This window comes from Benincasa hispida, chromosome 9 (assembly GCF_027475165.1).
Source record: "Benincasa hispida cultivar pf3 chromosome 9, pf3_genome.v1.1, whole genome shotgun sequence".
In the NCBI taxonomy this organism is placed as follows: domain Eukaryota; kingdom Viridiplantae; phylum Streptophyta; class Magnoliopsida; order Cucurbitales; family Cucurbitaceae; genus Benincasa; species Benincasa hispida.
The window spans coordinates 60840160-60867846 of record NC_143486.1 but is presented as its reverse complement, the minus strand read 5'-3'; the positions used below and the strand labels follow the sequence as shown (position 1 = coordinate 60867846).

Below are 27687 nucleotides of genomic sequence, written 5' to 3'. Positions count from 1 at the left end.
TTTCTGACTTTAAGGATGTTTGATTAAACAATTTACAAGCATAAACCAAATACCCACCAATACCATCTTAGTAAAACCCCACATCTTTCAAATCTGTTCACAGAACACCATACAACAGTAGCATAGATTCACCCTATTCAAGGAAAACATAAAACTAGAACAAAAACACTTGACGAATTAGCTTCTGATTTTGGAGACATTTCATTAGACACCTTACGAACATAAACCAACTACCCACTATCCAAGTAAAACTTCTCATCTTTATAATCTATTCACATAAACCATATAATAGTAGCATAAATTCAACCCCCACCCCGTCCCCCATCTAAGGAACATAGAAAGCAGAAGCACCAACAAGAAAAGATATACTTACAAAGGAGGGAAAAAAATATTTGAAGTCTCTTAGACCACCTTGCGACCATCCCAGTAGGTTGGAGCCTGCTGAGAACGATCATTTACAGCCTCCAAACCAAGGCTCGTTCGCAGTTAATCATGCTCTAGTCACAAGGCAACAGTTCATCTACAAGACTTTGGTTCTTATCTCCATGTTAACAGTAGCATAAATTCAAACCCCCCATCTGAACGCCAACCAGGTCATAATACTTATCCTCAAAAGCTTTTCTGAACGGTGACCAGGTCATAACCTCTATATGGTTTCTTCTAGCGTCTACGATCTTCCACCATTTCTCAGCTCATTTTTGCAATTGGATCACTGCTACCTGTCCTTAAGGTCATCAGGACATCTCATCACGTTAGAGCATTTCTCAATCAAATCTAACCAGACCTCAACATTTTCTGGATCCATGGCTCATTCGAACGTCGTCGCACCTAAGGCTTTGAGCCCCTCGATGCCATACTTCTTCTCTGAGTCTGTCTGTATGGACCCTAAACTTGCTGCCAACCTCTGGGCAATCCTGTCAAATACTCTTTTCTCTAGCTGAGGATTTGCTCCCATCTGCGGGGTATTCAACTCACTATCTGAAGTTGTTTCCTGTAATACTGGTTTTCTTTTACTTGAATCTGGATCCTTTCCAACCTCAGGATTTCTAACGGTAAGGTCAAGGTCCCCGTCTGTCGTCTGCTCGTTCCGCCTGCCAGTTCTTCTCGGCATCCTTACCTAATTATAAAGTACATATGTTAGGGACTCACGTTAAGGACCTGAACTAATGCATAAACTCTCTCTTTTTTTTTCGAAAAACTTATTCTCTAATACCAACTTGTCACATTCCCTTCTAGATTAAGAGAGTAATCTAGGTGGGTGTGTGACAAAAACTGGCTGAATCAGGTCTCCTTGATTTGAACTGGTTGAATCGATCCATTCACGCATACGCCTCCTTGGCAGGGATGAATGGCGTTGCAACGATTCATCCCAGCATTGCAACGCCATGGAATTTGCTTCATCTTTGGGTTGGCTGAAGAAAAATGTTGCAACGCTCTAATGGTAACTTTGCAATGCTGCAAGGCAGTTATTCTATCGCAACCATCCCTTTTCTTTCAGCAGGCGCCAGTCTTCTTCATCTGGCCGCATTAACCCTTCCTTCTCTGATCCATTCGACACGTGCAATTTCTTTTCCGTCTATACGTTTAATTGAATAGAGGAACTCCCAAACATTCGGTGATCTCATATGTGTCATTGGATAATAGGTACCGTAACTGGTATTCCTGTGATAAGTTTAGTTCACATTCTCTTTGAAAGGTCACTCTCATTAAAAGAAAAACTTCCTCTCTGAGCTTGCTTTGATTTTTCTTTAAATATAACCTAATTGCAATTCTATTGACTCTAACAAATTTACAGACACTTAATCAACATTAAGACTCATAAAAAAAGAACCAATTACAACAATTAACACCGAATTAAAGAGAAATCTAATGTCAAAATTGAAATTATCCATATCAACACCCATTTTCATACAACTTATGAAAATCGCTCACCAAGCTAAAATTAACACAAATTGAGTGCTTAAATCATGCTCTGATACCAATTGATGATGTTGACATTCAACATGCAGAAGCAATTAGAACCTTAAGCACTCTAATTTCTTCAATTTAATTGATTCGATAATAAAAATTAATTGTTTGGCTTAGCTTTGCCTTTAATCTTAATGCCTGTTGATTTATTGATTAGGTGAGGAATTTTGCTTTTCTTTAAATTAACTTGATCTTATGGACTACTGGTTAGGATTCTAAACGAGTAGGATAAGTTTTAATTGGAATTTCTCGCATGATCTTTAGAATAAGTCTATGATAGAATTGAAAACGAATGGAATAAACAGGAATAACCCAAGCTAATTTTTTTTGTTCAATTGGTATTTTTAGACATACTTTCACACTTGCGTTTCAATTTTCGTACAATTTTCACAACCCCCTCCTTCTTCCCCCCCCCCCCCCCCTCTAGGTTACTTCTTATAAGCTTCAAATTTGGGGAATCCAATTCGATTATCTGAGGTTCGACCTCGGACTTTCCGCTTGTGCAACTACTGGTTAGTATAAGTAGTTCGTTCGGTGATTAATTATTTGTGTTATGATCTTTTGGCAGCGACACCATAAGATATTTGTGTTATAAGTAGTTCGTTCGGTGATTAATTCCAGGGAGCCAACGAATTTCCTGATTTTTTTTAGGCTTTATAGTGTCTTCCTTGCTAATCGATTTTCTCTTTTGATGCATGACCCACATTCTCAAAGGCTCTAAACAGTTGTATTTTGTAGAAATTTCCAGGGAGAAGCAGAGAATCGGGAGAGAAAGAAGACAGTAAGTTACGCTTGAAAGAACTATCCATGTTGAAGACATGTCTGGAGAAGAAAGTGTTTGGTTGTATGTCCTAAAACTAGTTTGTAAAGTTAAACATTTTCTATCATCAATAAAGATGTTATTCAATATTTCTTCAAAAAATTTATTATTGAATTTTTAAATTGCACTTATAAAGACTAAATCCAATAAACTAAGATCCATGGCTATTATATGCATACTTGAACTTTATGTGGAGACATAAAAGTGGATCAGGTTCATATAAATGGTCAAAATGATCTATAGTATACGAATAAGGTTGAGTGTCTTATTCTGGTAACACTATTAGATGCGATCCACTCTGTAGTTGTTACAATTTATTGTAAGGTGCTACAAACAAAGTGATCTTGATTCGTTCATGTATTGACATGAGGAGTGGGGGTGTCCTATGCAATGAGTTTGCGTACGTTCGGACCAAGAAATAAGTCACTCTTACTTTATAACGTTGTTTACTGTTTAAGACTGACTATTTCAAAACGATGACCTAGGTAACTTGACTATACTCCTGAGCTAACTATGAACTCCCGTTTATTCAGAATTATCCTTAGATTTGAATAGGTGAGGGTTGGCTCAATAGTGTCGGCTCAATAAGCCTCCCATTTTAGGGGTAAGACTAGGTAGATAGCTGGAGACATAGGGTGCAAGATGGAATTCACTCCTAACTGCTTTCAAGGATAGTAGAGAGGTTGTTCCTTTAAGTGCTGACTCCGGGTCTTTGAAGAAACTCTTATACAAGAGTACCTATGAGCGGAAGCAGATCTTTCCAAAAGCATTGTGACAGAATTACCACATTTACATTCACACATACAAATATACATTAAACTACTAAAGTACGGCATACTTATAGATAAATAAACAAGCGAACGAGTAAACTTACCAGTTAAAAACTCTCTTCACTTGAAATCTTGCTCTATTCACAAACGGAAGCTTTTGCTCTCGCTGGAATGTCAGGCTATCATTCAGCAACACCCCAGTCGTCTACCACGAATGGCTTCACACGAAAAGCAGAAAGATGGGGATGACACCACCACTTGGAGCCCTTAGTACTCTCGGAGTGAGAATCCAAAGATTGGGCTCTGTTCAGATTTTGTAGAGGGGAGGAGGAAAACAGATCGCATACAACGATTAAGGAAGTGGGAGAAGGTAACGACTATCGTATAGATAAGATGCTTGATCATTTAGGCGAAGTATACGATTATTTAGTAAAGCTCGGGTGCTAAGCGATCGTTAAGGAAAAGGTAAGAGATTGTTTAGAAAATGCACGTGCGCGTGTGAGCGATCGTCTAGTAAAAGCGAGCTATCATATAGAATCTCAATTCACTAAGCGATGGGCAATAAACACACCGTGAGCTATTAACCGTGTTCTTTTTATATATTTGCAAAATGAAAACAATTTTTATTTTATTCTTCAGTTACGAAAACCGAATGGAACATCCCACTAATGCATGGTTACAGAGAAAACGACGACCAATTATCCCATAACTGTCCAATTAAAAAACGAGCTTACTTCGTGGCTTATGATCCCTCATATGTGTTCTTCCAAGAAGATAGCATTTGTAGAAATAAACACTTTGTTCTCACTCGGATCGTAGGAGTATCCACCTCTCGTTTCCTTGGGGTAGCCTACAAAAAGGCAAACCTTCAAACTCGGTTCCAACTTCTTTAGTCACTAGCACATGTGCCGGACAGCCTTAAATCCTGAAGTGGCGTAAACTACCTTTATATCCTCTCCACAACTCAAAAGATGTTTCAAAAACACTTTTCGAGGGAACGTTGTTCATGATATAGCATGCAGTCTCCACTGTAAAACCCAAAACAAGTCTGGAAGATGAGCATAACTCATCATAAACCGAACCATGTCCAACAAGGTTCTGTTTCTCCTTTCTGATACACCATTATGCTGAGGTGTACCAGGGGCCGAGAGTTAGAACGCAAACCCATGTTCTTTCATATAGTTCTAGAATTGGAGGTCCATATACTCTCCACCACGATCAAATCGTAGTGTTTTTATCTTCTTACCTAACAAGTTTTTAACTTCAGCTTATACTCCTTGAACTTGTCAAGGGCTTCAGACTTATGTTGCATTAGGTAGAGATACCCGTATCTTGAATAATCATCTATGAAAGAGATGAAATATTCACTACCCTAAGCTCTAACATTCATCGGGCCATAGAGGTCTGAATGTACAAGCTCCAAGGTTTCCTTGTCTCTGTAAACTTTTCTAGTAAAAGGTCGTTTGGTCATCTTGCCTTCGAGGCATGATTCACACACCGATAAGAAGTTTTCTTCTAAGATTTTTAGAAATCCACTTTTCACAACCTTTTTAATCCTATTGAGGTTGATTTGACCTATTCTTAGATGCCAAAGATAGGCATTTTCTTTAGGAGAAAACTTTGGTCTTTTAGTAGTTGTTGCCGCACTAAACATTTTAGTGTTAAACAAGGCTTTTATGACTAATGACCTTAGTACATATAAGTTACTTTCCATTGAACCATAACTAATCTCCATTCCATTCTTGAAAATAAACACTTTATTCTCAGAAAAAGAGACGGTGTACCCTTATTCAATGAGACAAGAAACCGAGATTAAGTTCCTCTTAATATGAGAAACTACGAAAACATTATTCAGTAACAAATAATGTTTCTTGTCAACAAATAACTTCAGCCTGCCTACAACAACAGCTGAAACAACCTCACCAGTACCAACTCATAGAGTCATCTTTCCCTGTGGCAACAGTTTCCATGAACTGAATCCTTGGTAAGAGGAACTAACATGATTGGTAGCACTCGAATCAAGGATCCAGGTAGAATCATCATTCTCTACCAAACACGTCTACAAGACTAATAAATCAGATTTACTGTCTTTCCTCCTCTTTTAGAGAGTGTGGGATAAGTGTCAGAACAACAGAAACTACTGGTTTCTTCATCCATCCTTTTGTGCTCGACAAGTGAGAACTGACGTTCAAACAAATCTTGCAACGAGTCCATAATCTCGTGTGCAATGATCATGTGCTCAACCCTTTTGGCTAAAACATTAGATATGTTAGCCAAAATGTTTAGTCGGCCCAATGAATTAGCCTTCATCCACACCTCATATGCATTGCGAACACTTCGAAGTCATCAAGGATCGAGACTTGAGGACACTCCTCAACCATGACAAATTTGAGGTTGTTTTCCAAGAAATACGTTTTATACGATTCTTTCCACTGTATGTATTCAGTCGCACTAAACGAAAATACTAACGAGTTGCTGAAAAGAAAAACATATTGACCTACGTTAGGTTTTAATGCAAATACCCGATATAAAACAAACAACATCCAATAAGGTTTTAGCAAAACTAATATGAACCCCGTGTGACATCTAGTTTCGCAATGACGCTTCAAAGGTTTAGGACAAAAGTTGCGAAATGGAGATCAATTATCCCTCATCTGAATTGAGAAGTTCTCAACCAGTCATTAATACCATAATAACTCTTGCTCCTATAACGACTAGCCATCATTGATTTGACCAAGAGATCATTAACTTACTTAACAATCTCCCGTAAGTGTGACCGGCCATTCTAAGCTCTAGATATCCGCCCCAAGAACCCAATCCAAAGGGAAAAAATCCGATTGGGGAAAAACCTAAAACGACTCTATCCATTTCTGGAGTTCACCTTTATCTTGACCAATTGCACAAAACCAATTCGAAGGGGGATGTTCCCAGGGCGCCACGAGGGAGTACAGAATGATCTCACTGTGTGAACCAATGACATAGACCATAGGACGTGTTGACACACACCCTTTACCCACTTACTATAAATACTCTCTCCGTCCACCTTGATATTGACTCATGCAAACACCATCCGAAGGGGGATGCTCCCAGGGCACCATGAGGGTAAGCATGAATCTCACGGTGTGAACATACAGGGAAAAATGTGAGTGGAATCATAGATATAACAGATACATCTCTTCCTCCTACTGAGTATTTTATAACCTAGGGTTTAGTTTACTTAGAAAAAACACAGCTAAGGATTTTAACTAAGTGACATTTAGGTTTGCCCAAGCATAACTTGTACCATGGATAGTTAAACAACTTTTGATCATCATCCATTAAACTCTTTAACGGAGTCTTTGATCAATTGTCACATGCTTGTAGAAAATCTATCTAATTCACCTTTCCAGGTAGGTTCCTATGTAGGGGTGTTCCGTTTCCATCAACTTAAGAACCCCAACCTAGACAAAACCCATCTTAGACAAAAGGTCCCTTATAGATAGATTAAAACAAAAAATTTAATCTTTTATGCCAATCAATTTAATCCTATTAAACCGATTTTAAAAGATTAATCTAGGTTACTAAACTCTTTAGAACCATTTAAACTTAGGTCTATCTCAATTCAATTTTAAAAAACTTGAGTTCACCCTAAGTCCGCATGCAACTCTTTATTATTGATTTTAGCTCTAATTTCCTTTATAACACTTATAAATGGAAACAACCAAAACCTCAATGCTAAGCTAACACATGCAAGGCATTCATAACGATTATAAACAGCCTAAGTGTCATGCTCAATGCATTGTTCATTCATTGCTACTTCTTTTATATAACACTTATACAAAACAACAATGAAATCAAGCATAACATGCTTCCATTCACCCTTAGACTATAACACTTATAATAAAAGGATGATGTATGATAATGCTCACTACATGCAAAATATAACTCTTATATTTCATAATGTTTGTGCATGCTTTCATGTAATTTCTTCATGCTAGATTATAACATTTATAATACATGATACATGAATAATTGCACAACCTAAGGTGGGTTTTTAAAATATATGTCAAACTCTTTGCCATATAAACACTATACATCACATATATAATAAACAAATGTTGATGAACTGGGTGAAATTTCCTCAAAACACAAAAATTAAAGCTAACTATTACAAAAATAAAGAGTCCCCAGTTTAAACAGGCGAATCGGGTCTTGAACTGTCTGGGCAAAGCAACGCGTCTCCAACCATCGTGTACCAAACTCCCCCCAAATGTCTACACGAAAGAACAAATACTTCACTTTATCGCTTACCAACGCTCCCAGAGCTAAACGGTCGTTTGGCAACGATCGTGTACCTTTTTCTAAGCGATGAAGGTATATGATAGTCTAGCGCGCTTCGCACAACACCAGCCTTACGCGATCCTCTAAACGATTACGATGCGGCAAAGCACTATTGCATAACCAATCGCTTAGCGAGCGCCTTCATATCGTATATCACGCGATCGTGTAGGTAGTAACTAAGCGATGAAGCAAGCAAACTACATGATCCTCTAGCGCGCTTCTTTTACTAAACGATGAGCATCAAATGCTCCCATTACGATCATCTACCTCTAGCGCCTACGCGATCGAGAAACCAATGTTACGCGATAGATTAAACGATTTACCCCATCGTTTAGCATTAGCTAAACGATCGTTTAGTAAATATTACACGATCGTATAGAAAAATCTACATTATCGCTTAGATAAATCCCAACAATCATTTACCTTAGGATATACGATAGGACCAATTTTTGGTCTTTTTCCTCGTTTAGAACCACATCTCCATGCTCCGAAACTTCATCATGAACGACTTGACTAACTCAAACTCTTTGAATTACAGACTCGATTGCATGTTAATTACGCCTAAAAGCATAGGGTCCCTTATAAATTAACACTTTGTAATTGAAGAAAGCTTTAAACAAAGGAAATTAAACCCGAAAACATTCATTAACTCCATCAACAAATGCATTTAACAATTAAACAAAAATGCAGAAAACCCTCCACGACTGTAAAAGAAGTTCAAAACAGAATTGAAATTTGGAATATCAGAACAACCTAGCTCTGATACCAATTGAAGGAAATCAGATACGAGGATTTACATGAGTAGAAGAATGATCATTCCAAATTACAATCGTATATAAACTTTACAATTACAATCACAAACGAAAACATATGCTTATGCTAAAATACAAAATTACAGCATGGTATACAAAAGATCAAGGACAAGAGCAACACACTTTTGTCGACTCGTCTTCAAGCTCCTTGATCATGAATGCTCGATTACAGTAACACAACAACACACGAACGCTCGTCCAACACGACCGCTACACTACACGAACACCGCGCACTCAAACTAAGCAATCACCAAGGTCACGAACACCCCGAACACCACGAATAACCTCCACAGAACCTTGATAGTGTCGAGTTGAGTATGATACCACCAAGAAGGTTACCTTGGTATTCACGGTGTGAGAATCTAGAGGGCGGGTTTTGTGTGAACTTGGTTTGAGGCAGAAGAAGGAGGAACCACAATCGTGTAAACGATTGAGCAAATGGGAGATGGAAGAACATATCATATAGGTTGATGCCCAATCGTTTAGGAAAAGCTATGCGATAGTCTAGCAAAAGCTATGTGATCGCTTATCTCATCACTTAGCTTAGTGTCTATCGCCTAAGAACACTCCACGATCGTTTAGCTAACTCCAAGCTGTCACTTAGTAAATCTTATTTACTTGACAACTATCCGTGAGTATTTTCGGGATTGAATCTCAAATCACTTCTTACTAAAATTAGGAAAACATTTTTCTTTTTATTTCACGATTACCATGAAACCACCAATAACTTACCACTCAATTAGTTATTAGAGAAAAAGAGATGATTATCCAATAATTAATATTATTATAAATATAAATGATAACTAACTTACCATAATATATTTATAACCTATAGTTTTAATATTTCATCTCATGAAACATATAAACCATAGCTCTTTTTTTATTCCATCCACTTGAAGTATCTCATACACCATACCGATCATATCATATATAATCGAATTACCTCTTGTCAATTTCAACATTTCAAATCAATACCAAGGACTGATCCTCGGCTTGAATCCACTGAGCTACGAAGGGGACCTTATGGACCTATAGCTCGAAGCTCCAACGGTATGTGAATAACTAACTAAACTCTTTAGTCATGGGATCCACCATCCGTTAACTGCCAGGCACTCCACTAAAGATCGACAGCTAAACTCTCCTTATGACATATATATTATGTGTTCATTATAAACAATCAAGAGTACGACAACCCTTCACAGATCGCTCGTAAGTACAACTCGGCCAATAACCGTTATGCCCCTGTAGTCACATCTAACTTCTTAAGTACCACAGAATCCTCTAATAAACATAAGTCATAGTCCTACTATGACCGAGTCCTCTCTTCCAAAGAGAAGCTGTGGCCACTATGTTCAAGCCCCGGAATCAGCCCTTAAGGGAGCAATCTCTCTACTTAACCTTGCTTAGAGAAAGGAGTGAATTCCATCTTGTGTAAGCGAGTTCTCAGCTCCCAGATTAGACAAGTCCTCAAAAAGGTAGGCATGTTGAGTTGGCAATCTGGATACTCTCACTCATACTAATCAAAGAACCGCTCTCAAAGGCAGGAGTTCCCAAAACACTCAGGATTGAGGTCGTGTCACCTATGGTCATTTGGGTGAGATGTAAGTCTCCAATATCAACGGCGTTATATAAAGAGCTAGTCATCTTGTGGTCCGGTCTTATACAAACTTTTTGTATAGGACACCTCCGCTCGCATATGTCCACATGAATTGTCAGGATCTACCATCTGTAGTGGTTTACAACACTTGCAATCCTCTACAAAGTGGGTCGTATTCGTAGTGTCAGTAGAATCAGGTATCTCACCTTAATCTTTATACTACAGACCTATTTAGGTTATCACTTAAGACATGATCCACTTATATATCACATATACATGCTTGAGTTTACATAAGATAACCACTGAGCTTTGTTTATTGGATATGAGTAAATGTCAGAATGAAATAATTATATGTGATATAAGTACACGTTTAATTTTGGAATTAAACAAAATTGGAGAATTGATTAATATTTAAATATGATTTAAATATTAAATACATGAATAGGGATTCATGATAGTGGAATTGGTGATTAAGTAATTTTATATTTGATATTACATTAATTAAAATTAATTAAATTTTTAATTAATTATTAATTATTAATTATTAATTTTATAAGAAAAATTAATTTTTGAACTAATTTTTGCAAAATTAATAAAAACTCAATTTTAATTCATTTTTATTAAAGAATTAAAATTGAAAAGTTAACTTTAATTTTAATTTTGGAAAAGTTTCAAAATTAAAATAAAAAAACTTGAAAAATTAGAAAAAGTGGAAAAGTGGGAATTTCCCACCTCTCAACCTAGTAGGTTAGTCATCAATCCATTGCATTTCCAGCTCAAATTCTTAAGGTGGAGCTGTAATTCATACATGTTTTTTTGAATGTATGATAGTCATGCAATATATAGCTCAAATTCTGAGTGGAATGGGTTTGCATTGAAGAGATGTTTTGTTGAAAATTCTGTTTGAAGAAATTGTTCATTCTACGGAAAAAGAAAGCCTTTCTCCTTCATTTCCCTAATTCAAGCTTATTTTGAGTCCCAAGAGAATAGTAGGGAAGACCTTGTGGTGGTTCACATCCAAAGGAAGGGAGGTGTGTAGCTGGAATTCGTGATTCAAATGTATCTTTAAAGGTTAGTGTTGAAACCTTCTTTTTAGTTTATGAGAATGTTGAATTTGAAGCCAAATTTAATGAATTAGAATGTTTAATGATCTTGTTTTTCTTCCGCTGCTTGTTTCTGTATTCTAACAGAAAGTGTTCCTGAAAATCCACTAATAATGGATGAACATGAGAAGATGCTTAGGGAGCTCTCTGCACCTGATTTCACTCAACAGCCCCTATGCATTTCCTATCCAGAAATGACAGGTAATTTCGAGCTTAAATCTAGGTTAATTCACTTACTCCACTCTTTCTTTGTTTTGTAGGATGAAGTTCTGCACAAGCACTTTAAGGAATTTTATGTGGTGTGCGATGGAATGAGACCAAACGGGGTGACTCGAGAACAGGTTAATATGAGGCCATTCCCCTTCTCATTGAAGGATGATGACAAGAAATGGCTCTACATCCTTCCACCTGAGAGCATCACATCCTGGGAGGAGTTGCAGGTAGTTTTTGGATAAGTTATTCCTAACATCTCGAGTTGCGAGTATCAGAAAGAAGATCTACAGTATTGTCGATGGGGAGATACTTCACGAGCATTGAGAATGATTCTGAAATACACGTGCAATGTTTCCTCACCATTAGATCTTAGACCAACTGTTGATCCAATATTTTTATGAGGGACTGATGTAGGCTGACAAAAGCAGTATTGATGCAACTTCAGGAGGAGCCTTAGTAAACAAAACCGCTACTACGGCGATGAAACTGATAGCGACCATGGCAGCCAACTCTCAACAGTTTCGCACAAAGGGTCTCAGTCAGTGTTAAATCAGCCAATGAGGTAAGTGAACTTCAAAAAGAAATATCTAACCTAGTTTCTATTGTCAAATAGTTGACAAAGACGGAGAATGGACAGTCTACTATTGTTTGCCAAATGTATCATGGAGCTGGACATACAAGTGATATTTGTCCAAGTGCTATGCGAGGAGCAATTCTTGAGATAAATACAATTGGAGGCTACAATTTTAATGGGCAAAATAGACGACAAGACCCATTCAATCAAACATACAATCCTGGGCAGACAGTCTGGTATTTAACCTACACTATTTCCTTTCTGCACATAATTGTTTAGAAGAGCAATCGAAGCAGCACAACCTTAAGCGCAGAAGTACAATAGGAGGTATATAGTTAGTTACATTACCTAAAGCCACATAACAGATTTAATTAAAAAAAAGGCTCAGTTTCTAACATTAAATAGATTTGAAAACATCATAGGAAGTTCGAATATAATTGAGGATGCTTTTCCCATGATTCTATCATTCTATGAATTGAAACACCGAAAAATACTTAGGTGTAATTTAGACTATATTCTTTTTCTACCACCTAATAGTCTAATCATAATTTTTCACGTGGCAATTTTTTTCTTAAATTCTTTAAAAATATTTTGTGTGATTAGAGTGTGATATAGAAAAGAATTCACCATGTATATTACTCTCGAAAAGAAGGCAAAGCTCCTGACTCCCATTTCAGAAAATTCCTCCCACCAACATATCAAAATTTGATTACTTAATCAAACCAACCATCTTTATTTTATGTTACAAATAGTTGTAAACTGGAAAGTCTCTAAAACTTAACAAAACTTAAAAGCAGAACAGCAAGCAGTTCCATTCCAATATAAAATTCAAGCATAAGCAGTATGTAAGAGACGAGGCTTGACAATAACTTGAAGAGGGTTGACTCTATGCATAGTAAGTCCGAAGTTAGCCTCCATGTCAACTGGTTCATCAAAACGAGTTCCAATTTCAAACGAATGAACCAAAATAGCCAGCACCAACTGCGTCATTTGAACACCAAACCCAAGCCCAGGACAAGCCCTTCTTCCAAACCCAAATGGACCAAGTTCATAATTTTGGCCCTTCACATCCACATGCTTCTCGCTACTCACAAACCTCTCGGGTTTGAACTCCAAAGGCTCCACCCAAACTCGAGGGTCGGTCTGTATCTTCCAAAGGTTGGTGATGAGGCGCGTGCCAGCGGCCACGTGATAGCCTCCGAGCGTGCAGTCCTGGCTGAACTCTCGAATCCCCGACAGCGGGCCTGCTGGGTACAACCTTAATGTCTCTTTGACTACGGCTTGGAGATACACCAAGTTGGTTATGTCTGATTCATTCACAAGCCTTTTGTTTCCAACATGGATATCCAGCTCCTCTTGTGTCTTTCTTAATGCTTCTCGGTTGTTTAATAAAAATGAGATCGCCCATGTTAGAGTTACTGTGACTGTATCGGTTCCTCCAGCTATAAGGGCCTGTTGTTATAGAGAGTTTAAACAACATAAAAATCAAATTTAATTTAATTTTAGAATTTTCAATTTGTGAATTGGATTAAGCTTCAATTTTTTTAAATCTCATAAGTCCTCTAGACCATAATATATATGATCAGCTAATATTGTAAGCCAAAACTACAAAATATTAGCTTATGGCCATCTGACTAAACATATATATATATCCTAATGACAATGATTATTTATGAAGTTTTATTAATTATAGGGACCAACATTATAACTCAACCAAATTATACATACCAAATTAAAAAAATAAATTCAAAATTATAAAAACGTTTAAAAGCATTGGACAAATTTAAAAGCGCAAATATTAATTGTATCAATTTCAATCCTAAATTTTCATAAGTGTATCGATTTAAACCCTCAATTATGTTTTATTTGGATACAGTCACAAAAGTTTATGGTTTAAATTGAAACACTCGTAAAAGTTCAAGGTTTAAATTGATACAATTAATAGTTTGGAATTTAAATGGATAGTACCTAAAATTTAGGGTTTAATTTAATAGAACTATTAATTTAGAGTTTAAATTGACATCACCCCTAAAGTTCAGAGATATAAATTGATATTTGTTCAAATTAAAATTACGTGGAAATCGCAAAGCCAAATTTAAATTTAATATATTTTATTTTGAATTTATCAAATGGATAATAAAACTATATATATTGAAGTGGACATGTATTAGAGTCACATAAATTGAATATTGAATAAAAAAATATTAAAAAATGACATGAAAAACTATAATAATGAAGGTTAAATTTCAAAATTTTCCCTATATTTTGGAAATAATCAAAATCTAGTCACTATAATTTTGAAAGTGAAAATTTAATCAATATAGTTGATAAAATTTTATCAAACAATCCGTATGAACTAAACTAATTATGGTGGTCAAATTTGCACTTTAATCCATAACTAATCATTTTTTTTAGTTTAAAGTAAGATGCAAAATTTTTCCACAAAGATGGGGCCCATGATCGAGGATATAATTCAATGGGACCAAGACAAAATTTCGTTCTCCATTTTAATTTCAATGATAATTAAGAAAATGTACAAGGAATGTCCCTGTTCCATTAAGCTTTCAATTCATTGGACTCACACATGCTAAAATTATTATTTTCCTAAGTGGTAGATAGAGATACTTGGAAAAAAAACTCCTCTTTTTTTTGTACTCACATATCGTTCAACTGATACAATTTTCATTATCTCTTAGATATTTAAAAAAAAAATTCTTCTGTAAAATTAGAGTAAGCTGCAAATATATAAAGATCCATCAAATTATAATGAAAACAAATGTAGCAATGTACAGCATACCATGCAAGTAGCTTTGATGACTGTATCGGCATCATACCCACCAAGCTCCATTCCTTCTTCAAGAATCGAAAGCATCACATCCATTAAGTCACGTCGACCATCGGCGGCGGCGGCGGCAGTGGCAGAGTCTCTATTCCGGCGTTGTTCTTCAAGCCATTCCCCAATAAAACAATCCAATTCCCTTGAAGTTATCTTCATAGCCTTCTCATATCCACCCAAATCCAACCATCTCAAAAAAGGAATCGCATCTCCCACCATAAACTGCCCACCCAAATCAAAAAATTCCCTCATAACTTTCCGGCACCGTCTCATCGTCTCATCATCCCCAAACAACCTCTTCCCACAAACCATCATCAAAATCACATTCAAATTAACATTCCCAATCCATTCATCCATATTCAAAACCAAATCCTCTGTTTTTCTGTTCCACAATTCATAAACCTCCTTCACCGCTCTCTTCACTTCACAAACTCTGACCTCTCTCTGTTCTTCCAAACGCCGATTCGAAAGCAACTCCGAAGCTATTATTTTCCGAATGCTACGGTAAAAAGAATCATAATTTGGTCTGAACCCAAACCCCGCAAAGTTGTAGCCCAACAATTGGCCAACTAAACTTTTGGGACGAGAAGAAATGAGTGAATCATGTGTTGTGTAACACTCTTTAGCCATTTCCCAATTGCTTATAACCAGAGCTTTGTGGACACCAACACGGATAGTGAAAATTGGTCCGTATTTGTCGGCCATGGCTCCCAAGGTTTCGTGAGGGAGTTTTGGACCGAGCAGCTGTCGGAGGTGGCCGATGATCGGCCATCCGCCGGCTGCCTGAGGAGGGTCTCTGTATTTGTAGGCTCTGGTTAGCTTCTTTAGAAAGAAAACAGAGGAGAGAAGGAAGAGGAAGAGTCCGAGTGTGATGAGATTGAGATGGGGTGAAATAATTTCCATGGAGGAATGTCGATTGTTTCATTCAAGAATAAATCAGCCGAATTTATTTGACAATCCCACTTGCCTGTATTGGTTTTCCTTTTTATTCAAACGCTCCATTTTCATCCCACTTTTAAATTTATTTATCTAGATAAGTCTTTCAATGTTTATCTTACTCCATCTAAAAGAGATGTAATTTCTACTTTAAGGTTGATTTTTGTTTGAATATACATTATAAAAAAAATATATATTCAAGAGAATATTAACTTATAGGACTTTTACAAATATAACAATCAGTCTCAAAATATTAGTAGATATAACGTAATGTAAAAAATTACAAATATGATAAAATTTAGATAATTTATCAATAATAAACTATATTATTGATAGGAGTCTATCAATAATAGACCATATAGCTGATAAAAGTGATAGCTTTAGCTATATTTACAATTTTTTTAAAAAATATTATTATATAAATGATTATTATCCTAAAAATGCTACTCGTTACCATTATCCTAAATCCGCATATATATTGGATACGAGTTTGATAAATTTATAAAAAAAAACAAACTATAGTGAACAATATAGTTCAAGTAGGTAAGGTATATAATTTGTTTTTATCGAAAAATTCTAACATTATTCAGATATCTATTCTAACTACATATTGATGAACAAAAAAAGGTTCAACAAAATTAAAGCGTTTTTATTTTTAAACTTTATTAGCCAGCTTCAGTAGAATTATTTAGTGATGTACGTGTTCCTTGGTTTATAAATTTTATTTTGTGTGCACTTATTGAAGTAGAGAATTTTATGAAACTCTTACCTCATTATTTTTTAAAAATTAAAATTAATGAATGAACTAGAAAAATGAGATAAATATAAATTATCCCAAATTATTTAAGTCCAGGGTCCATTTTTTAAAAATAAATATTTAGGGTAGAAATACTTATTAAGATTAGAGTAGAATTTAATCATTTTTCTATGTCTCGGGATTAGTCTTCTTGAAAAAGAAAAAGTATTATGTCTAATACATGTTAGGCTACATAAATCTTTCTCCATATGCATTAAAATTAGGTTAGATTCAGGTTATTTGGATTGATTTGAAAAAATAAAAAATTATTTTTATTTAAATCGTTTTTTATAAAAATAATTAAAATATATTTAAAAAACTATTGTGAATTACTAAATATTTAAATTAAATACTTAAAAATATATTTGAAATCTATCATAGAACACATTGAATAGTATTTGTTCCACCATCTACAACCACTACGAGACAACATGACACCCCTCGTGGGAAAATGACAAAAGTGTGCTATGAATTTCCACATTTTTGTTCACTTTTGATTTTCGATCCAAGAAAAATTTTGTTGTTTAATTAATTTAAGGTTGTCTGGTTCATCAGATATTACGCCACCCACTTGAGCATTTATGGTAATATTACACGTTACCTTAAAAGGAGCGTACAAAATTAGATATTCGACATCTTTAAATAATTATATTTATTTCATACAAAATTTTACGAGTGCCTAAGACGTTTTAAATATACATCATCTTTCTCATTAATTTTTTAAAGAAAATTTTTCATTAATTTAATATAGTTTGTATATAACATATTTATTTTTTTTATTAATTTAAACTTATTTTTTATATTATTTTAATTATTAAATTGATATTTGTTAATTTAATATTTTGTTTTATAAAATAAATATTAATTTGAATTTGAATTTGAATTTCTTTCTAAAAGTAATTAAAATCTACAATACAACTGAAATGAAATGGAAAACATTCTTATTCATTTCATAAAAGAATGTTCCTTCATATCTCTTGTCCTCTGATATGCGCAAGCGCACGTGTCAAATAAAAATATAGTTTATTATAGTATGGAATCCATAAGTGTATGTTATAGTATTTCTATATTTTTATATGTGTTATAAAATGAATTAGACATTTAAAATCTACAACAAAAATAAGATGCATGCTCACTTAGGTTTAATAACAACTTGTTTTAATAGTTAAAATAGGTTGTTATCTTATAAAACACGGTTACAAACTCAATCGGCCTACAATCCTATCTAAGGCTAGAGGCACTTAAGTTGACGGTTTACGTAACACCTGCTACCTAGGGATTATAATCGAGATATTGAGTGTTGTTAATTGGTTTTATGAGCATGCATGAGCGGTGTGAGGTAATAAAAAGGTTTTATCACATAGACATCGTAGGTTAAATCAAAATATAAACGTTATACTTGGATAAACCACATAGACTTAGGGTGTTTTCTAGCCGAAATATACCTAAGTACAAGATATACCCAAACAATTGGAATACATCAGTGGAAGATTAATAATAAATATGATATATTGTTTTTAGCTCTCACGTCCCTAAGAGTTCACACTATGAGATCCATACTCAGCTTCGTGTCGCTTTTACCGCGACTGCTCTATTTGGAAAGTGTTTGCATGGATCAATAACAAGGTGAATAGGGAAAGTAGTTCATAGTAAGTGGGTGCAGGAAATGTGTCATCATATCCTACGGTCTCTTCCAATACCGTGATATTCTTATGTTTCGCCTATTGTCATTTTTAGGTGGACCGTTCTATGAAATCTTAAAATGGAAGGTCACACTTACAAGAGTTACTAAGTGTCAGTAAGTTCTTGATCGAAAACGATATCTAAATGACTATAGCAATAAGAGTTATTATCGATATAGTATTTAGTCAAGAATGTCTAACTTTAGTGAAAGAGTATTTGACTGCCCCTTGGTAGCATCTATTCTGACTTACAAAAGTATTGTTGCAAATAAATAAAGATATGTGGGTACTTTATTACTTTTGTTAAAATTGGATTTAGATGCAATTTTCTCATAGAATTTGTTTATGTTTCAGCTTGTCGAACTTGATTATTCATCTCTTAGCCTCCGATAAGTTCAATGGAGATGGTTATTCAAATTAAAAATCAAACATAAACAGGACACTAGTCATTGATGACCTGAGATTCGTTTTAACGGAGGAACGTCCTCCTCTTCCCAACTCTAATGCAAACTGAAATGTTCAGGATGCCTATGACAGATGAGTTAGGGCTAATGAAAAAGCCAGAGGCTACATTTTAGCAAGCATATCTGATGTGCTTACTAAAAGGCATAAAATCATGGTCACTACAAAAGAGATCATGGAGACAAGGGATGTTTGGACAGCCGTCCTCAACGGTACAATACGATGCTATAAAATACATTTAGAATTCACGTATGAAGGATGGGACGTCTGTTAGAGAACACGTACGGAACATAATGGTCCACTTCAACAAAGCGGAAGCAAATGATGCTGTCATAGACAAGAGGAGTCAAGTTAGTATGGTTATGGAATCTCTTCCGAAAAGTTTTCTAACCGTTCGTACAAATGCTATAATGAATAATATTGATTACAACATGACAACTCTCCTAAATAACTCCAAACTTATCAATCCTTAATGAAAAATAAAGAAGGGGAATCAAATATTGCTTCCTAGAGGAAATTTCAGAAGGGTTCAACATCTGGTTCAAAACCCTTTGAAAAGAAGTCTAAACCTTCAAAAGATAAGAGTATCCAAATTAAGAAGAAGGGAAAAGGGAAGAAAAAAGTTCCTGCTAGTCAGAGCAATACGAAAGTTGCAAAAGGAAAATGTTTCCATTGTAATGTCGACGAACACTGGAAATACAATTGCCCTAAGTATCTTGCAGAGAAGAAAGCTGAGAAGGCAAATCAAGGTAAATCTGATTTACTTGTAATATAACATGTTTAGTGGAAAGTTCTCATTTGACCTGGATACTAGATTCAAGCGTTGCTAATCATATTTTCACTTCCATTTAGAAAACTAGTTCCTGGAAGTAGCTAACGGAAAATGAAATGACTTTCAAAGTGGGAATAGGTGAAGTCATTTCAGCAGAAGCAATGAGAGACATCAAGTTATGTTTTGGAGATTTCTACATTTACTGAAAAATGTATATTACGTACATAAAATGAAAAGGAACTTAATCTCTGTATCTTGTTTGCTAAACTTAAAAATAACTTGTATGTGTTAAAACCAATTGAGGCAAAAGCTATTTTATATATAGAGATGTTTAAAACAGCAGAAACTCAAAATAAAAAATGAAAGATTTCTCTCAACGCCTATCTTTGGCACTTAAGACTTGGTCATATAAATATCAACAGAATTGAGAGATTAGTAAAATATGGACATTTAAATAAGTTAGAAGACAAATTTTTACCTCCATGTGAATCATGTCTTGAGGGAAAAATGACTAAAAGATCTTTTCCAGGAAAATGTCTTAGAGCCAAAGAACCTCTAGACCTTATACATTCATATCTTTGTGATCCAATGAATATTAAGACTCAGAGAGGATCTGAAGATTTCATCAGTTTTATTGATCATTGTTAAAGATATGACTATGTTTACCAAATGCATCATAAGTCTAAAACTATTGAAAATTTCAAAGAATACAAGACGGAGGTTGAGAACCTATTAGGTAAAAGGACTAAAACACTTCGATCATATGGGGGTAGTGAGTATATGGATTTAAAAATCCATAACTATTTAGTAGAACATGGAATTCAATCTCAACTCACAATACTTGGTACACCACAACAGAATGGTGTAGCAGAAAGGAGAAATTGAACTCTATAAGACATAGTTCGTTCAATGATGAGTTATGGCCAATTACCTCAATCTTTTTGGGGGTATGCAGTGTAAGCTGTCGTATATATTCTAGACATGGTTCCCTAAAAAAGTGTTTTAGAAACACCGTATGAGTTATGGAGAGGACGTAAAGGTAGTTTACGTCACTTCAGAATTTGGGGATGTCCGACACAAGTATTGGTACAAAACCCTAAGAAATTGGAACAACGTTCAAAAGTATGCCTATTTGTAAGATACTCTAAAGAAACAAAAGGTGGTTCATTTTAGATCCTCAAGAAGATATTGTATTAGTATTGACAAATGCTACATTCTTAGAGAAATATCAAATAAGAAATCATTAACCATGCAGTAAACTAGTATTAGATGAGATGTCAAGAGAATCTAGAGATAAATCAACAAAAGTTGTTGATTAAGCTGGTCCTTCAACAAAAGTTATTGGTCCGTCATATCCTTCTCATAAATTAAAAATGCCTAGACGTAGTGAGAGGGTTGCTCAACAGCCTGACCGCTACAAGGATTTAATAGAAACTCAAGTCATCATACCTGATGATGGCTTAGAGGATCCATTAACCTTTATACAGACAATCGACGATGTAGATAGAGACCAATGGATAAAAACCATGGACCTAGAATTAGAGTCAATGTACTTCAATTCTGTTTGGGAGCTTGTAGATCAACCAGATGGTGTAAGACCTATTGGTTGTAGGCGGATCTACAAGAGAAAGCGAGACCAAACTGGTAAGGTGCAAACCTATAAAGCTAGTCTCGTGGCAGAAGGTTTTACCCAAAGAGAGGGGGTAGACTATGAAGAAACCTTCTCTCATGTTGTCATGATTAAATCTATTAAAATACTTTTATCTATTACTACTTTCTGTGATGATCAAATATGGGAAATCGATGTCAAGGTAGCTTTTTTGAATGGTCATCTCGATGAAAGTAGTTATATATGTCTCAACCAGAAAGGTTTATTGAACAGGGTCATGAGCAAAAAAATTGCAAGCTTAATAGATCCATTTATGGATTAAAATAAGCACCTCAATCCTGGAATATAAGATTTGACATTGCGATCAAATGTTATGGCTTTGAACATAATGTTGACGAACCTTGTGTTTACAAGAAAATAGTAACAAGACTGTAGCTTTCTTGGTAGTTTATGTTGATGATATCCTACTCATTGGGAATGAGACAGGATTTCTTGCTAATGTAAAGAGATGGCTAGCATTGCAATTTCAAATGAAAAATTTGGGAGATGCACAATATGTTCTTCATTGATAACAATGAGGTTGGTCTTTCCATTTTGTATGTATTGCAACTTTGGAGTTTAGGAAGTTAATTCTTAACCCTTCGAACCCGAGTACGGGAAAACAAATTGAGAGCCTTATAAATCTATTACGAGTTCTGCTTAGGTTTAGATAGAAGGGTCTTGAACTCACTTTTGCATGAATAGATTTGAAGAAACTTTCTTAAATTGCCTCATTTGATTGTTTGTTTTTAGATGACATTGGTGATTGCATGCACGATCTTATTAGACTGTTAAAACGAGAGTAACGAGCCTTGCAATTAAACAAACATATCTTTGTGCATGATTGTATGTTTCTACCTCGTTTAAGACAATTAAGAATTAAGTTGGGAGTGTTTGATACTACCGTAAAAGTGTTATTTTTCGTAGCTTAATTCGGGCTTATTCTAAGATTTTATGTGTTTATTCCTTGATTTTGTAGGTTTTGAGCAAGTAAGGGGTATAACCAACAACTGGAGTTGAAACGACAAGAAAATGAACCTAAACAGAGCTTCGGAGCATTGATGACATGCAGAAATGCATGTCATCTTAGGCCTTTTATTTAGAATTATGAAGGCTGTTAAGTACAATATGCGACAATTATATTAGAAATTCATGAGAAAACGAGCTTGCGGCATTCAACATTGAGAATCTCGGCTAATCCATTATTATGCATTATTATGCGTTCAATTGTCTATTTTTGTAGCTAATGCAGGAAGTGGACGCAAACGCGGAAGCCGGACTACCGCCTAGACGACCGCATGCAGAGAAACTCTCCATCGCAAAGGCGAACCACCACATGGGTGTTGCGGTGATCAGCCGCATGCATCCATCGCATAGGAGTTGCGATCGTCAAATGATTGCGATCATCATGTAGAGTTGCGGTATTAAGCGAATGCAGTCACTGCACGATTGCGGCTACACGATAACGCATATTAGTGGGATCAACGCAAGGTTGGTGGAATGAATGCATCAACGCATATCTCAGGAAAATCAAAAGATGATGTTGACATTTCACCTACCACACCGTTAGTAGATCAGAAAAGGACTAACGCATCGCGAATGTCAGAATCAGAGCAGTCCATAAATGTTATTGGCGATCCAAGCTCTATAAATAGAAGCCGCTAAGCAGAAATTCAACTTATCTAGGGTTATCCCTGCGATCCAGACTAATGTGTGAGAAGAAAGCTTAAGAGTTCTTCATTTCCCTCATCCATTTTGAGTGACGACCGGAGCCTTCAACCGAAGTTAGATCTCGAGAGAGTGCATTTATCACAAATATAATGCAATTAACCTAAAACAATCCCTGTGTTCGACCTCGGATCATACCGAGAAACTTGCGATGAAATTATACTTGGTTCAACGCACAGCATACTACAAGAACATTTATTAATAACGCATATCTAGAAATAGTATTGCATATCATTGCATAAAATCTATGACAAGAAGTTTATTGCATGGACTTGAACGTTGCTTGCATCATAGCACAATTACTACATTACAGAATCTTAAGACATTTATTGGGGTTGATGCCCTAAATCTTGTGGACTATAGTTTGTAATTGTAATGTACAAAAAATATATTTATTTAATAAAATTTGAGATATTTTATTCGACAATTAGTAGCATTAATGCACAAAATCAATAAACTAACATCCAAGGTTATCTTCTGTAGCTTAAACATGTATGTAAAGACATACAGGTGGATCATGTTTAAGTGATAACCTAAATGGTCTCTAGTAGATTGATAAATGGATAGGTCTGGATATCTTATCCTGGTGACATTACGAATACGACCTACTTTGTAGATGTTACAACTATTGTAAAGTGCTATAAATGATCTGATCCTGATCAGTCATGTAGAGGCATGGGAACAGGGGTGTTCTATACAAAAGCGTTTGTATACAACTGGACCACGAAATGAATAGTCTCATTATATAATGACATTAATAATAGAGACTTACATTTCACCAGGATGACCATAGGTGACATGACCTGAACCCCGAGTGAGTTGTGAACTCTTGTCTATGAAGCCAGTCCGTTGATTTATATGGGTGAGAGTGGCCAGATCGCCGACTCAATAAGCCTACCATTTTGGAGATTTGACTAATTGCGGAGTTAGAAACACAACTATACAAGATGAAATTCACTCCTTCCATAATGTTAGGGTAAGTAGATAAATTGCTCCTTTAAAGGCTAACTCGGGGAATTGAAAAATGTGATGCAACACACCCACTTAACCCGAGAGGGGTTTGCTCATAGTTGGACTATAACTTATTGTTCATAGAAGGATGAATGGTACTTAAGGAGTTAGATATAACCACAGGGGAAAAACGGTAATTTTGGTCTAACTGTACTTACGAGCAATTTGTGAAGGGACAACGCACTGTTGGCTTGTTATATCCAATGGGCACAAAAATATATCTATAGTGCGAAGAATGCAGCTGTCGTCTTTAATGAAGTGACCAACAGTTAATGGATGTTGAGTAATTTAATTAATGAAGTTTAATTAATTATTCAAATATTATCGGAGTTTCAATCTACAGGTCCATACGGTCCCCTCTATAGCTTAACTAGGATTGTTGAGAATTAATTTTGGATTAATTTGAATTGTTCAAATTAATGGAATATATGATATATATAATTTAAATTAAATATATGTTATATACTTAGTATAATGTATTTTGATACATTATAAAATAAAGTTTATTAAGAGAGGATTTAAGTATTTGAATATGATTCAAATATTATTTATTTAGATAGGATTCATATAATTAAATTTAATATAAATGTGATTTATATTAAATGTCATGCAGTATTGAGAGAAACAAAAGCTATAGGTTATATTGTATTTGATACAATATAAAAACTATACGTTATGTGTTATATTTGTTGGGGATATGGATATAGGAGAGAAACCTTATCTTGATAACGCTACGGATGCAGCCCACTTTCTGGAATAGTTACAAGTATTGTGACTTGCTATAGATGGTCTGATCCTAAACATTCATGTGGGGACGTGCGAGCGGGGGTGTCCTATACAAAGAGTTTGTATAAGACCTAACCACGAAGTGTTAACGTCTCGTTATATAACGTCGTTCAGTGAGGATGACCATAGGTAACATGACTTCAATCCTGAGTGAGTTGGGAACTCCTGCCTTTGAAGGCGGTCCTTTGATTTGCATGGGTGCGAGTGATCAGGTTGCCGACTCAAACCTACCACTTTGGGGATTCGTCTGATTTGGGAGCTAGGAACTCAACTACACAAGATGGAATTCATTCCTTCCCCGAAGAAGGGGTGAGTAGATAGATTGCTCCCTTAAAGGTTGATCTTGGGGCTTGAACGATGCGGCGCCACACACTTTCTCTTGGCCCAAGAGGTGTCCACACATAGTAGAACTATGCTGTATTGTTCATTAGAGGGATTAGTAGTACTTAAGGAATTAGATGTAACTACAGGGACAAAACGGTAAATTGGCCCAGCTGTACTTACGAGCATCTGTGAAGGGTTATTGTACTGTTGATTGATTATATCCGATGGACACAAAAATATATCTGTGCTAAGAAGAGTTCAGATGTCGGTCTTTAGTGGAATGCCTGGCAGTTAACAGATGGAGGATCTCGTAGCTAAAGAGTTTAGTTAGCAATTCACCTACCATTGGAGCTCGAGCCATAGGTCCATAAGGTCACCTTTGGTAGCTCAATGGATTTAAGTTGAGAATCAATTTCTGGGCCAGTTTGAAATGTTCAAATTGACAAAAGGGAGTTCGATTATATATGATATGATTGAATTGGTTAATTATATTTGATATGATTGACTTTATGTATAAGATACATTAATTGGACAAAATTGGATATAAATATGATTTATATCTAGTGGAGGAGGAAACACTATGGTTATATTTGATACTAAACTATAGGTTAATAAATATAATATGATTATATTTAATTTTTAATTTTGACAATTATGGGATAATTGTGCACGCCGTTTCTCCGTAATTTTGTGTTAGTCGGAAGTTCCAATCGGTTTTCATAACTAAAGAATAAAATGAAAATTGTTTTCATTTTGCAAAAGATCACAGTTATTTTGCTCAGGAAGTGTTTGCTACCTATCGCTTAGTAAATTGAGAGTCTATACGATAGCTCGATTTTACTACACAATCGTATACACGTGTGCGCCATCTTCTAAACGATCAGTACCTTGTACTAAACGATCGTCTTACGATCGTATAGATGATCGTTGCCTATTTACTACACGATCGTGTACTTCATCTAAACGATCAAACATTTTGTCTATACGATAGATGCAACCTTCTCCCACTTGCTTGATCGTTGTATATGATCTTCTTTTTCTCTTCTCCTCTTCCAAATTCGAACAGAGCCCACTCTTTGGATTCACACACCGAGAATACTAAGGGATCCAAGTGGTTGGTGTCGTCCCCATCTTCCTTCTATTCATGTGGAGACCGTTCATGGTAGACGACCGGTGGTGTTGCTGAACGATTGCTTGACAGTAATTTTACAATATGATGCATATCTGTTTTCTTGAATGTAAGTGTGGAAATTCTGTCACAGTGTCTTTGAAAAGATCCGTTTTCGCTCAGAGGTACTTTTGTATAAGAGTTTCTTCAATTGGTATCAGAGCTAGGTTTATGATATTCCAAATTCATTGATGCAAAGAATTGCATTTACATTCTTGGTGGGTGAAGCATATCTACTATCTGTTTAATCGTTAAATTGTTTGTGGATGTGTGGATTAATGGAGTTTCTGGGATGAAGCCTCTGGTTTGTTAAATTCTTTTACATTTCAAGTTAATTGTAAAGGCACCTATATTTTTAGGCATTATTAACTGCTATCAAGTCTGCAATTTCAAAGTTGTTTAAGTTTGTGAGTCATCAAATTAGTTCTATTAATTTAACTACTGGTTTAGGAGTCCAATATCGGTCCCTAAATTGTTGTTTAAATTATTCATTTGATTTATGATTTATTTTTATTTTTATATGTCATAATGTATGCAATATAGAAAATTCTACCATATCATATGAATTATTCATACATAATTTATATTATAAATATTATAATATATAGTTGCATGATTTTATATTATAGCATGCTTATTCATCATATAATATAAGTGTTATAATATATGTTTGTGTGCATTAGCCATGCATCATTTATACTATAAAGTTTATAAAATATAGTTTGGATGTATGGATGTGTGTACGTTATTAATTATTTCATTACTTTAGTATATATAAATGTTATGTATGTTAAATAATGAAACGGGAATTGCATGACACTGCTTTAGAAAATTTTATAAATGTTATAATTTTATTAATTATGTCATTCAATGCAATGTGTGATTTTAATTTATATAATTTATTTTATAATTGTTATAATTAAATGAAAATAAAAATTAAAATCAATAATTCATAATTGCATGCAAACTTAGGTTCGAATAAAAAATAGTTTTAAAATATGATTACATAGACCTAAGATCATAAAATTTCTAATGAGATTAGAAATTAGTTTAATATTTTAATCAGTTTAATAAGATTAAATTGGTTTTAATTAAAAGGTCAAATTTGTGGCAAACATATCTATAACGGACATTTGTTCTAAGACTAGTTCTGTCTTGGCTGTGGTATTTAAGTTGATGGAAATGAAACTCCCCTACCTAGTTATTGATCTAGAAAGGTAAATTAGATAGATTTGCTACGAGCATGTAATTGTTGATTAAAGTTTATTAAAATATTTAATAAATATTAATCAAAGTTGTTTTAACTATTCAAAGTAAATGTTACTTTTGGGCAATTTAAACAAACACTTAGTAAAAATAAG

The 27687-nt window shown here is 35.0% G+C and overlaps 1 protein-coding gene and 1 non-coding gene across 2 annotated transcripts; both read right to left on the bottom strand.

The window, feature by feature from the left end:
- Positions 1–397: 397 nt before the first annotated feature.
- On the bottom strand, positions 398–581 carry LOC150033979 (small nucleolar RNA U3). Its single transcript, XR_016532574.1, has one exon. It is a non-coding gene; the product is annotated as a small nucleolar RNA U3 (small nucleolar RNA).
- Positions 582–12848: 12267 nt separating this feature from the next.
- Positions 12849–16135, bottom strand: LOC120084868 (cytochrome P450 CYP82D47-like). Its single transcript, XM_039040681.2, has 2 exons — positions 14975–16135; positions 12849–13629 (listed from the first exon to the last, which is right to left on the bottom strand). The coding sequence occupies exons 1-2, from the start codon at positions 15914–15916 to the stop codon at positions 13006–13008; spliced, it is 1566 nt and encodes a 521-aa protein (XP_038896609.2). The 5' UTR covers positions 15917–16135; the 3' UTR covers positions 12849–13005.
- Positions 16136–27687: the final 11552 nt, after the last annotated feature.

Bases quoted from the DNA above. Each gene is read 5' to 3' on its own strand.
- LOC120084868 (XM_039040681.2), bottom strand. From the start codon at position 15,916: ATGGAAATTATTTCACCCCATCTCAATCTCATCACACTCGGACTCTTC. The intron at 13,630-14,974 runs GTATGCTGTACA...CTATAACAACAG, and splicing joins TCATCAAAGCTACTTGCATG to GCCCTTATAGCTGGAGGAAC.